The 14,210-nt window shown below is 44.8% G+C and overlaps 1 protein-coding gene across 2 annotated transcripts in view; it reads left to right on the top strand.

The window, feature by feature from the left end:
• WDR26 (WD repeat domain 26) overlaps positions 1–14,210 on the top strand; it is a 180,081-nt gene that overhangs the window by 112,153 nt on the left and 53,718 nt on the right. For both annotated transcript variants that reach the window (XM_033938136.1, XM_033938137.1), the window contains exon 9: positions 3,371–3,490. In XM_033938136.1, coding sequence (XP_033794027.1) covers positions 3,371–3,490 — 120 coding nt within the window. The remainder of the gene's footprint in view (positions 1–3,370; positions 3,491–14,210) is intronic.

Here is a 14,210-nt window from a genome sequence, read left to right as displayed (position 1 = left end):
ACACTGGTGCACCCTGTCTCCCGTTCCCTGTCAGACTGTTCCTTTCATTTTTTCATATAAAAACACAATACACACAGCAGATATAAATTATCAAAACTGACACATTTTTCCTACCATTGTTGTCTGGTGATTTCATGAGTCTCCTTTCTTCACTCAGGCCCAACAATTGCCCCTTTCTATGCCCTCCCTCCCATGTTACAAGTTCGTGCCCCCCCACCCACCCCCACTGCCTTCCAACCTTTGTTCTTCGACCTACCTCCTTCCCATGTCCCAAGTTCGTGCCCCTTCACTGCCTTCCAACCTTTGTCCTTTGTTCTCCCTCCCATGTCCCGAGTTCATGCCTCCTCCTTCTCACTGCCTTCCAGCCTTAGTCCTTCCTCCCTCCCTGCCATGCTGAAGCCTGCCTACTCTCCACCGATTCCTCCTCCTCTTTCCCCGGTCCGCCACCGCCACTGCGCCGCAACTCAGGGAAGAGAAGGGCCAGCGTGCAACGATTGCACGTCGCTGGCTCACAAGCCTTTTCCCGACAGGAGAAAACTTATGGGCCGGCGACGTGCAATCACTGCACGCTGGCCCTTACCTTCCCTTCCTGGAGTTGCAGCACAGTGGCAGCCAGCAGGGAGCAGCGACGGCAAGCAGGCAGGGGCAGGCAGCTGTCAGCCCACATACCCCCAATGAATGGGACATTGTAAAAATGTACAACGGGGTGGGTGGGAGTGTTTAAAAAAGTTACCTTCGCTTCATAAGATGCACCAAAAAGTGCCATTAGGTGTGCCATTCTGGACAACAGGTACTCTCTCCATGCTCATGAGTCATGCAGAAGGAATCCATTCTAGGTTTTCAACTCCTCCAGAGAGTTCTGCTGCCTCCTTGAGTGTTTCCTTCTGCACACAAGCCGGAAGGTGTCTTTCTGATCTGCTCTATATATTTTCTGTGGAGGGTTTTCATGGGTTTTGAGGATTTTCAGTGCAACAGAGTTCCCCAGTGCGGTGGAAAGCACTGTGTATGTGGAGAAACAGACTTGGGCTGCAGTATTGCTGCCTGATTCACCGAATTGAATCGATTAGTTTTCCCCTAAAATCAGACTCACCAATTCAGGAACAGTTCTCCCCTCCTTCCCCTCCCCACCCCCACTAATGAGGCTTGACATACCTCCCAGGGCCTCCTAAAGCAGCAGAAGCATCAACAGCGGTGGACGGCTGCAAAATGTAGACTCTGCACAGACTTGTTCATGTAGAGAATGACACAGGAAAAAAATTTGTCCCCGTCTCCGCCCCATCCCCGTGAGCGCGGTCCCCGTCCCCGCGAGCTCCGTCCTCATCCTCGCAAACCATGTGATCCCATCCACCCATGCCTTGAATAGTTTTATACTGAACTTATTATATTAAAGCAGGGGTATCAGTCCCTCCTCGAGGGCCGCAATCCAGTCGGGTTTTCAGAATTTCCCCAATGAATATGCATGAAATCTATTAGCGTACAATGAAAGCACTGCATGCAAATAGATCTCATGCATATTCATTGGGGAAATCCTGAAAACTTGACTGGATTGCGGCCCTCGAGGAGGGACTTTGACACCCCTGTATTAAAGTATAAAAAGAAACAATATTCTGTACAATTGTCATTTTATAAATCAAAGTTCTGGCTGCCGAACTGGAGAAAAAGATCTTCAGCTGTCAGGTCTTTGTGAATGTTTATCAACACAACTAATATACTACTTTATCCTAAAGCAAAAAAATAAATAGAATTTTTTTTCTACCTTTGTTGTCTGGTTTCTGCTTTCCTCATCTTCTCAATCAGTTCCTTCCATCCACTGTCTGCCTTCTCTCTGCCTCTTCCATATGCTCTGTTACTGTGCCTCTCCCTTTCATCTCTCAATCTACTCCCCATCCCTCCCCATTACCCATCTTCTTCCCTCCGCTCCCCCCATAGTCTGGCATCTCTCTCTTCCCCATTTCCCTTCAGTGCCTTCTCCCCACTTCTCTTGCTCATTTCCCTTCAGCGCCTTCTCCCCACTCTCCACTTCTTGCCCATTTCCCTTCAGCGCACGCACATAAAAGGAAGCAAGCAATTTTATATCATTTTCATTCTATTCATTCATAGAAATTAAAAGTCTAAATGCCAGTCACATAACAAATCATGATTTTACAAAAATAATTCTCGTATACTAATTTTAATGGTTAATTTCGAGATCTTAGTAGAATCAATACATCTAGAATTGTACTTACAGAACTGCTCCTGTGAAATCACATGACCTAAGTCTATGGGCGGGGCAAAGCCCATCTTTGAGCGACAGGATAGAGATCCAATAGAAAGACTGAAATCCTTTCTGTGGCAAATGTCATTTAAAAGCAGCCAATCAGTATGATGGGCGGGAAATATTGTCCAATATGAAAGGAGGGTTCGCAGTTTTCTCTTCTCTGCATGTTTGGCGGAGGGACCGATGTTGCTCCTCCTTTCCTCTTTCCATTCCCTCCCTTGCCCCACAAGCACACTGGGGTTTCCTGAATACTAAGTAGAAATACAGTAGATGTATGGGACTAGGAGGGACAGTCAGGTGCTATAGAAAAGTGGAGAAATCTGCACAGTAAAGCCTGTAAGGATTACTACATGTCTTTCAGCAGCTCCCCTCGCTTCCCCTCACCTTACCATGGCGATTTTTTTTTTTCCAGCTGCCCGATTCGACTTTCATCAAGTCGCGTGTGGCTGCCGAAACTTCTCCTCTAACGCAACTGCCTGTTTCTGGTTGCGTTGGAGGAGAAGTTTCGGCAGCCACACATGACTTGATAAAAGCCGGCTCGGGCAGCTGGAAGACAAAAAGAAAAGAAAATCGCCACGGTAAGAGGGAGGGAGGGAGATGCCCAATCGGTGACCACACGCATTCCCTTCCTTAGCTGCAGAGACGAGGTCATTCACCACTCCATGGGGGGTGAATGGCCTTGTCCCCATACCCGTGGCAATGACTTTTTTCCTCCCACTGTTTCGTTTGGTTACCCGTGGGCTACTGTGCCATTCTCTTATGTTCATGGCCCGCCCCACCAGGGTTTCCCTCTGCCGCGTCATCAGTGACCAGCAAATTCCAGGGCTCCACATTAGTGCTGCCTGATTTGCCAATTCAAATTGATTCATTTCCCCCCCAAAATTGGACTTGCCAGAAGGCACTGTGGACATTTTCTGAGAGTGAACAAGTGTATAAAATAGTATTTAAAATCCTTATTTTTTTTTTTTACTCTGTAGAAGTGCACTGACTAGTGAAACATATTTGCCAGCCTCGTTGTGGCTACCTTTTTTTAGTTATATTGTGTTTTCTATTATCTTCCCCCCCCAACCCCCCCCAGTAAAGGTAAATAGAGTATTTATGATTTTGTTTTAGACTGGGGAACTCAGAACAAAAATGAGCCAATCTCATGAAGACAGCCTAACAAGTGTGGCATGGAATCCAGATGGGAAACGCTTTGTGACTGGAGGACAACGTGGACAGTTCTATCAGTGTGTAAGTTTGTGAAAGGGTTCATTGTCTGCATGTGCAGAGTCCAAAAAACATAGTTTTGAGAGGTTCGATCCTCCCTTTTCCCTACAGAGGAGTTTCAAATAATCCATAAAATCTGATAAATACAATATTTTTGTCTTCTCTGCATGTGTCACTGTAGAATGTCATCAATCAACTGTTTATATTCACCAATTTTCCCAGGAATTTACTATAGAAATAGAAGAGCACTAGTTTATGCATGTTTCAGGGCCCTGATATTTTCCATTATTAATTTACCATATTTCAGGGCAGCCTTTTCATTCTTTTTTGGTGGATATTCATTTACCTCATAAATAATGAACAATGGATTTCTCCTGTAGAAAAGTTAAAAGTGAATACTTGTAGTTTTCTTTAAACCATGAGACATATGTTTGCATTCATAGTAAAAATTTTTATTCAACCAAAAAAGATAAAGAAAAAAAAAGTTGTCTTGTGAATAGAAGCATAGCAGTGCTAACTCAATATTTTAAAAATCTAGCATATTTTGGAATGAAGTTTAGTAGTGCTTCTAAGGCTCTCTGGGTTTGATTTTGTTATTGATGTAATTCCGACACCAATTAAATGGGAGTGCTACATGTGATAATCCTGGTGGAATTCTGTGCAACTGTGTATCGAAGAATTTATGTAGAATTCCCCACCTGCACAGAATTCTGCACACACTTTGCAGAATTAAATGCAGACCTTCAAAGTCTCTAGCACCTGAGTCATTTTCCACCCACACTTCTGCTCTGCTGAGCGGAGGCCTTCTGCTCTCCTTCCTGCTCCTGACCTGACAACTCCCTCCCCCTTTCAGGTCTGGCCTCACTCTGTCTGAGCCTCCCTACTACCCACCCGCAGGCAACAGCAACTGGCCAGCAAAGGCAGTACAGTACTCTGAATACGCTGCTTGCAGCCAGCCCTACAAAGACCTTTCCTGTGCTGTGATGTCACTTCTTGATGATGGACGAAGCAGTAAAGGAAAAGCTTTGGTAGGAGTGGCCGCAAGCAGCCTATTCACAGCACTGCCTCTGCTTGCCAGCTACCACTGCTGCTTCGGAAGGGCCCACAGGTAGGGAAGAGGCCAGATCCACACCTGGGAGGAGTGATAGAGTGACCAAAATCAGAAAGGAAGAGATTCTTAGCCAGTGGAGAGAGGAGGTGAGAGATGCCAGACCAGGGGTGTCCAAAAGGTCGATCGTGATCGACCAGGAGATCGCAAAGGCAACACGAGTCGATCATGGAGCCCATCCTGCTTTCCGACGCCATAAAGAGGAAGCAGAAGTGCCGGGCCAACCAGCCTTCCTCACCCGATGTCAATTCTGAGTGGAAGATCCAGGCCATCCAATCGCTGCCTGGCTGGCCTGGAATTTCCTCTTCAACGTTAGAATTGACGTCGAGTGGGGAGGCTGGTCAGTCCGGCGCTTCTGCGTCCTCTTTATGACGTCGAAGTGGGGAGAACTCAAAACTTGACGCCAGCTTGGGGGGCCTGTTCCCCAATGGCAGCAGCAGTGGCTTGGAGGAGGGCAGGGAGAAAGAAAGACAAAGAAAGAAAGCGAGAAGGCAGGGAGACACAAGGAAAGGAGAGAAACAGAAAAAAAGGGGGGGACAGAAAAAAAGAAAGGGGGCATAGAGAGAGAGGGGGGCAGGGAGACAAAAGGAAAGACTGAAAGAAGGGGGCAGGGAGAAAGAAAGGGGAGGGGGCAGGGAGAGAGGAAGAAAAAGTTGGGGGAGGGAATGAAGTCTGGAGGAGAGGAAGCATACAGGAGGCTGAAAGAAGGGAAGAAATATTGGATGCACAGTCAGAAGAAGACAGATCCTCTCTTCCTCAGCAAAACACTCCTCCTGCTTTTTCAGTGGCAGTTCAGCAATCTCTTCAGACAGACCAGTGTGTTTCCTCAGACGTCTGTTATCCAAATCCTCTTGTCTGAACCACCAAATCTTCTCTGGTCCCCTTGTACGTCATTCTGTCCTTCTCCTCAAAAGCAGTCTTCTCCTACACATGATTGGGTTGATAATCCTGATGCTGCTCCTATGGCTGCAGATCCTACCTCTCCAGTTCCGCCTACACTGCAACCAGACCAAGCAGAAGACTACTCATCTTAAATTTCTCCAAAAGGTCTCCAACCTTCTTCGCCTTTCTCAAGCAGTCACTCCAGCTGATAAGGATTTCCAGGCGATCCTGCAGTTTTGTAAAATTCCTTCAAAAGGCATGGTGTCACTTCCAGTGCATAAAATTCTTCAAGACCTACAATTGGCTAAAATAAACCATTCCTTGTCTACTTCTTCCAGATGCCTGGAGGCAAAATGCAAGGTTGAAAAAGCACTTGGTCACGATTTACAACAGCTACCACATCACTCCATGGTTGCAGAGTCAGCCATTCATAAATCCAAATCTTCAAAAACCCAGTTCAACTCGCTCCCGGGGAAGGATCACAGTTTCCTCGATTCATTTGGTTGTAAAGTTTACCATAGGTCCATGCTTAATTAAAAAATCTTGGCTCACCAATTGCAGATTTTGCCTTTTCAACACTCCATTTTACAACAACTGGATACTGCTTCGCCTGCAGAAGTTCAGAATCTATACCTAGCACTTCAGGAATGTACTTATCTCATTAAAACTAACTATGATGCCTGTGGTATGATTTCCATAACAACAGCGGTGGCAATTGCGGTTCGTGGTTCAGCATGGCTTAAAGCTTCAGACCTCAGGTTGGATCTTCATGACGGATTGGCAGATGCTTCATGTGTGGGAGATAGTCTGTTTGGTGAACAGGTTAAAACTATGGTCTCGCAACTTAAGGAAGATTCTATAGCCATGCGAGAACTTTCAACACAAGCTCAAGATCATCTTCAACCTTATCGTAAACCTCCCTCTTCTTTGGCATTCCAGAGATCATACCACCAACAATTTTTTCAACAATATTACCTTCGGATGCGTTTTACTTCCTATTCTCGCCCTCTTCCATTGAGATCTCAATCTTTTTCAATGCCACAGAAGCAACTCTTTTAAGACCGTAAGCAACAACCAACTACTCAGCTCCTTCCGCTCAAAACTACTCCTAGTTTTTGACCTCCTTCCAATGGGGGGAGCAGCTAACCCATTTTTTTCTCCACATGGCAGAAAGTCACTACAGACCAATGGGTCCTGACAATCATCTCTCAAGGCTATTCACTCAATTTCCTGCCTCGTCACATCAATTCTCATCTTTCTCCACCGTCCAACATCCCGCATCATCACATTTCCGCAGCTTACATAAGAACATAAGCAATGCTGCCGCTGGGTCAGAACTGAGGTCCATCGTGCCCAGCAGTCCGCTCATGCGGTGGCCCAACAGGTCCAGGACCTGTATAGTAATCCTCTATCTATACCCTTCTATCCCCTTTTCCAGCAGGAAATTGTCCAATCCTTTCTTAAACCCCAGTACCGTACTCTGCCCTATTACGTCCTCTGGAAGCTCATTCCAGGTGTCCACCCACACGTTGGGTAAAGAAGAACTTCCTAGCATTAGTTTTGAATCTGTTCCCTTTCAACTTTTCCGAATGCCCTCTTGTTCTTTTATTTTTTGAAAGTTTGAAGAATCTGTCCCTCTCTATGCCCTTCATGATCTTGTAAGTTTCTATCATATCCCCTCTAAGTCTCCTCTTCTCCAGGGAAAAGAGACCCAGTTTCTCCAATCTCTCAGCGTATGAAAGGTTTTCCATCCATTTTATCAGACATGTTGCTCTCGTCTGAACCCTCTTGAGTAACGCCATATCCTTCATAAGGTACAGCGACCAATATTGGACGCAGTACTACAGATGTGGCCATACCATCGCCCGATACAATGGCAGGATAACTTCTTTCGTTCTAGTAGTAATACCCTTCTTGATTATACCTAGCATTCTATTCGCTCTCTTAGCGGCCGCTGCGCACTGTGCCGTCGGCTTCATTGTCACCATGGAAGTCGCTTCATTACCACAAAGCAACGCAATCGAGGAAGTACCTCAACACGAACAGTTCCAAGGGTTCTAGTCCAGGTTCTTTCTCATCCCCAAGAAGACACAAGGTCTCCAACCTAACCTCAACCTCTGTCCATTGAACCATTTTCTCACATCAGAAAAGTTTCGAATGATCTCTCTGCCAGCAATCCTTCCTCTTATCAGCCAAAATGATTGGTTAGCCGCCCTGGATCTCAAAGATGCATTTGCGCACATCACAATTCATCCTGCCCACTGGAAATTCCACATATTCATGTCTCAACAAGCACTACCAGTACAAAGTTTTGCCATTCGGCCTATTAGCATCACGTGTATTCACAAAATGTCTGTCAGTGGTAGCAGCCGACCTCGGGAAAAATACATTACAATTATTATTCCCATAACCTCACTGACTCAAGAGACAGAACAATTCATATCATCTGTCCTTACTAAGGTAGAAGAATGGACTACGCAATTTAAATTAAAACTGAATTCAGATAAAACTAAGTTCTTTTTGGCAAGTCCTAATAACAAGATCACCAATACTTCTTTGATATTAAATGGGTCAGACCACACAATTAATTCTACCATCAAAATCCTGGGTGTCATCTTAGACCGAAGTTTGACTTTCAAAGATCACACTAACTCTCAGGTTAAAAAATGTTTTTTCACTTTGTGGAAACTTCGTACCATTAAATACTATTTTGACTTCTTCTCTTTTTGACTGCTGGTTCAGTCTTTGATCTTAAGTATCTTAGACTATTGCAATATTATATACTTTGGATCTTTTAAGAAAACCATCAAATGACTGAGAATCGTTTAGAACGCTGCAGTCCGTCTCGTCTGCAGTCTTGAGAAATCAGATCATGTAAGTCCATATTACAAAAAGCTACACTGGCTGCCCATGGAAGAAAGGGTTATTTTTAAGTTTGCTTGCCTTTGCTTCAAAACCATAAAAGGTTCATGCCCTCTCTATCTCATCATTTTGACTTTCCAGACACAACTTGTACATGTAGTGCCTACTTGTTCGATTTCCCATCCTTGAAGGGCTGTATCTACAAGAGATTCCTTGATAGACCATTATTATTCCAAGCAGGCAAATGGAATAAATGTTTAACTAACTTTATCTCAAACGCTCTTTCTTACGAAACTTTTAGGAAGTCAATCAAAACTTCTCTTTGACAAATTTCTCTGACTCCATTTCTACCATGATGTACTTCTAAAACACTGCCAGGAAAAATTGATTAATCTTACCATGTTAATGTAATTTTGAAAGTTCTTTGTAATATCGCTGTCTCTATACAGTCTCTTCCTTGTAAACCACTCTGAATTGTTTGTGGTGTTGCGGTATATAAAAATAGTTATTATTGTATTTCCTTACCTAAATGACTGACTCCTAGTAGCTCACTCCTAGGAGCAGCTCTTGCTGACTATTCAAGACACAGTGCATTCCCTCCAAGCGCTAGGTTTTCTAATCAGTTTTTAAAATCACACCTACAGCCTGTGCGTTGCCTCACATAAATAGACACACAACTCGACACCATCACTGCAAGAGCTTATCTACCAGAAGAACGTCATCAAGCACTTATCACTCTGGCACATCATATCCAACATACTTCCGCTCTTCCAGCATGCAAAATGGTGCATCTTTTGGGTCACATGGCGGCATTTCTTCCTCTAGTGCCGAATGCCAGATTGCACATGTGTCCTCTGCAATAGCACCTCAAACTCAATTGGAATCAGCATTCCCAGTCACTGACCACCTTAATTCCTCTTTCCGACAAGTAAAAGTATCCCTATCCTGGTGGATTCACTCTTTGGCCCTCAAACAAGGATGCCCGTTACAGCCTCCATCTCCTTTTCTCTCCATGACCACAGATGCCTCCAACAAAGGCTGAGGAGTGCATCTCAACTACTTTCAGACTCAAGGTATGTAGTCAGGAAAAGAACTCCTCTTCCACATCAATCTGCTAGAACTTCATGCAATTTATTATGCCCTCAGAGCGTTCAGCAGGTATGTGCGCAACACACAACTTCTAATTTAAACAGACAATGAGGTAGCAATGTTCTATCTGAACAAATAAGGGGGCTCAGGATCCTTACCCCTTTGCATAGAGGCTCATCGTCTATGGACTTTATGCTCTCTCCCTCTCCACGGAGATACAAGCAGTATACATTCCAGGAAAAATGAATGTCATTGCAGATTCCCTCAAGTCAAAACCTTGACCCTCATGAGTTTACCTTAAACAGGGAAGTACTACATTCCATTTTTCACCAATGGGGCACTCCTGTGATGGATCTGTTTGCTTCCGCAAACAATGCTCAGTGTGCCCATTATTGCTCCCTACAACCAGCTCCTCATGCGGTTGCCAGAGACGCTTCTGTTGTATGCAGTTCCACTGATTCCTCTCATCTCCAAAGTTCTTCAAAAGACCATTAGAGACAGAGCTCAATTGATTCTCATAGTGCCTCATTGGCCCAGACAGATCTGGTATCATACATCTGGATGCACATGTAATACCGTTAGGGGATCATCCGTCTCTTTTGTTCCAATGGGATACTCACTTAATACATCCCAGTCTTCACAGCTTATATCTCACAGCATGGAAATTGAACAGTCAATCCTCTTTGATGTTCCAGTCTCGTCGGCAGTAAAAACCATACTTCTTGCAGCCAGAAAGCCATCTACCAGGAAGTCGTATCAGTTGAAATGGAAACGGTTTTCCATCTGAGCAGGTTCCCAAGATAAGACCCATTCCGCTGTGTCAGGCCAGTGGTCCATCATGCTCAGCAGTCCACTCATGTGGCAGCCCTTAGGTCAAAGACCAGTGCCCTATTTGAGTCTAGCCTTACTTGTGTATGTTCTGTTCCAGTAGCAACTTATCCAACCTTTTCTTGAATCCCTGAATGGTGCTTTCCCCTATAATAGCCTCCGGGAGAGCGTTTCAGACCTCCACCACTCTCTGGGTGAAGAAGAACTTCCTTCCTTAGCAAAGCATTCGATAGCGTACCTCACCGCAGGTTACTGAGCAAGATGAGTTCTATAGGATTAGGTAACACATTGACGAAATGGGTTGGGAGCTGGCTTGGAGGTAGGCTCCAAAGGGTGGTGGTGAACGGCACCCCCTCCGAAATGACGGAGGTGATTAGTGGAGTACCACAGGGCTCAGTCTTGGGCCCAATCCTATTCAACATCTTTATAAGAGACTTGGCAGAAGGGCTTCGAGGTAAAATAACATTATTCGCCGATGACGCCAAACTGAGTAATGTAGTGGGCAAATGCACAACAGACGAAGATTCAGTGCCCGACAACATGATGCACGACCTACTCCTACTGGAGCGATGGTCTAGGACATGGCAACTCAACTTCAATGCCAAAAAATGCAAAGTTATGCACCTGGGCAGCCAGAATCCATGCAAGTCTTATACCCTTAATGGCGAGATCCTAGCAAAAACGGTAGCAGAACGAGACTTGGGGGTAATCGTCAGTGAGGACATGAAGTCTGCCAATCAAGTGGAGCAGGCTTCGTCCAAGGCAAGACAAATCATGGGCTGCATACGAAGGGGTTTCGTCAATCGTAAGGCGGAAGTCATTATGCCATTGTATAGATCCATGGTGAGGCCCCACCTGGAATACTGTGTGCAATTCTGGAGGCCGCATTATCGCAAGGATGTGCTGAGACTGGAGTCGGTGCAAAAAATGGCCACCCGGATGGTCTCGGGACTCAAGGATCTACCATACGAAAAACGGCTTGACAAATTACAGCTATACTCGCTCGAGGAGCGCAGAGAGAGGGGGGACATGATCAAGACGTTCAAGTATCTTACGGGCCGCATCGAGGCGGAAGAAGATATCTTCTTTTTCAAGGGTCCCACGACAACAAGAGGGCATCCGTTGAAAATCAGGGGCGGGAAACTACGAGGTGACACCAGGAAATTCTTTTTCACTGAAAGAGTGGTTGATCGCTGGAATAGTCTTCCACTACAGGTGATTGAGGCCAGCAGCGTGCCTGATTTTAAGGCCAAATGGGATCGGCACATGGGATCTATTCACAGGGCAAAGGTAGGGGAGGGACATTAAGGTGGGCAGACTAGATGGGCCGTGGGCCCTTATCTGCCGTCTATTTCTATGTTTCTTCTCAGGAAATTACAAAGCCATGGAATAGAGGGAGATATACTAAGATGGATAGGCAAATGGCTGGAGAACAGAAAGCAGAGAGTGGGCATAAATGGGAAGTTCTCAGACTGGGAGAAAGTGACTATCGGTGTGCCCCAGGGCTCGGTACTTGGGCCCATCTTATTTAATATTTTCATCAGTGATCTAGAAGAAGGAACATCCAGTGAGATCATCAAGTTTGCAGACGACAAAAAGCTATGCCGGGCAATCAGATTGCAGAAGGATAGCGAGGAACTATAGAGTGACTTGTGTCAGTTAGAGAAATGGCAGATGATGTTTAATGTGGAAAAGTAATGCATTTAGGCAGAAAGAACAAGGAACACGAGTATAGAATGTCAGGTGCAACTCTGGGTAAGAGCGAACAAGAAAAGGACCTGGGTGTACTGAAAAATAGGACCCTGAAACCGTCGGCACAATGTGCAGCAGCATCAAAGAAAGCAAATAGAATGTTAGGCATGGAAAAAAAAAAAGGAATCGCGAGTAGATCGGAGAAAGTTATAATGCCGCTTTATAGGGCAATGGTCAGACCACACTTGGAATACTGTGTCCAACATTGGTCTCCCAACTTAAAGAAGGATATAAAACTGCTGGAGAGGGTGCAGAGATGAGCAACAAAGCTAATAAAAGGTATGGAGAACTTGGAATATGAGGAACGACTTAAGAGACTGGGATTGTTCTCCCTTGAGAAAAGGAGACTGCGAGGGGATATGATCGAGACTTTCAAAATACTGAAAGGAATCGACAAAATAGAGCAGGAAAAAAAATTATTCACAATGTCCAATGAGACACGGATAAGAGGACATGGACTGAAGCTAAGGGGGGACAAGTCCAGGACAAATATCAGGAAGTTCTGCTTCACGCAACAAGTGGTGGACACCTGGAATGCTCTCCCAGAGGAGGTTATAGCAGAATCCACCGTTCTAGGATTTAAAAGCAAACTAGATGCACATCTACTTACGAGAGGCATAGAGGGATATGGGTGACTAAAATTACGCCAGGTGTATACCTGGCTGGGCTTCTGCGTGTGCGGATCGCCAGACTTGATGGGACCGAAGGTCTGATCCGGAGATGGCAGTTTTAATGTTCTTATGTTTGTACGAAATCTTTTCCCTTCTAATTTTAGCGAGTACCCTCTCGTTCTCTTCACCTTTGAGAGGGTGAACAATCTCTGTCTCTACTAAGTCAATTCCCTGCATTTATCAAATTCAGGTCTTAAGACCTACTCTGTAAGTCTTCACCTCTCAGCTATATCAGCCTACCACCATTTTTTTGGGATGGAAAACCTCTTTCTCAAAATCCTCTGGTTTCTCAATTTTTATGAGGTCTTAACAATCTCTGACCTCCACTTCATACTCTACCGTCAGCCTGGGATTGCAACATTGTTTTGGACCAGTTAATGGAAGGATCCTTTTGAGCCCTTGGGATCTGCTCCACTAAACTAAACCTTAAGTTTGTATACCGCATCCTCTCCATAAATGTAGAGCTCGGCACAGTTTACAGGTAATTCAATAAATGAGGGAAAGACTCTACAATGCCTAACATGGAAAACAGCCTTTTTAGTGGCCAGAAGAGTTAGCGAACTTCAAGCCCTGGTCATCAATGAACCATATGTTCAATTTTTTCCCGCTAAGGTGCTGATTCATACTCATCCAAAGTTTCTTCCAAAAGTAGTCACAGACTTTCACATCAATCATCCATTTCTTTTCCATAATTCTTTCCTACTCAGCATGGTTCCCCATCATAGCAAACTCTTCAAACACTGGACTGCAAAAGAGCGGTGTTTTACTACCTAGACAGGACTGATTCTATCCGTACCACCAATCAACTATTTGTTTCCTTCATTGCAGCTACTCAAGGATATGCAATTTCTAAAAGAACTATATCTTCCTGGATCGCTAATTCCATTTCTTTTGCTTATAAGAAAGCTTCCAGGTCTCCTCCGGATCACATTGGGGCACATCAAGTACGAGCAACAGCTTCATCAGTTGCAAGCTTGAGAGCAGTTCCCATACAAGATATCTGCAGAGCAGCAACTTGGTCTTCAATTCATTCGTTTACTAAGCATTATTGTTTAAACCAAAGTTCAGCACAAGACATTCAATTTGGACAATCTGTTCTTTGCAATTTGTTTCCATTTTTTTAAAATTTTATTTGCCTCCTCCCATTTTTTTTGTTTAAGCAAGTGACTCACCATCAAGTGGGGCTGCATTACCCTGCTTGTCTTTGGAGAAAGCGAAGTTGCTTACCTGTAACAGGTGTTCTCCGTAGAAAGCAGGGGAATGCAGCCACACTTGCCCACTCTCCATCCCCACAAATCAGCTTAATGAGCTAGAGACATACTGACAAGCTACGGGGATGGAGCTCCACAGGCAAGATGGCTGCTCATGCCCAGTAGATTTAAAAAATCTACTGTAGCTAGGGGAGTACCACGAGACAGGCTCAGTCCAGGGACTTCACCATCAAGTGTGGCTGCATTACCTTGCAGTCTATGGAGAACACCTGTTACAGGTAAGCAACTTCACTTTCTTTTTAAGAAATGTTTACATGTCAAATCTTTTATTTATCTTCGGA

The sequence above is a fragment of the Geotrypetes seraphini genome, chromosome 3 (assembly GCF_902459505.1).
Source record: "Geotrypetes seraphini chromosome 3, aGeoSer1.1, whole genome shotgun sequence".
In the NCBI taxonomy this organism is placed as follows: Eukaryota; Metazoa; Chordata; class Amphibia; order Gymnophiona; family Dermophiidae; genus Geotrypetes; species Geotrypetes seraphini.
This window is presented reverse-complemented; position numbering and strand designations above follow the sequence as displayed.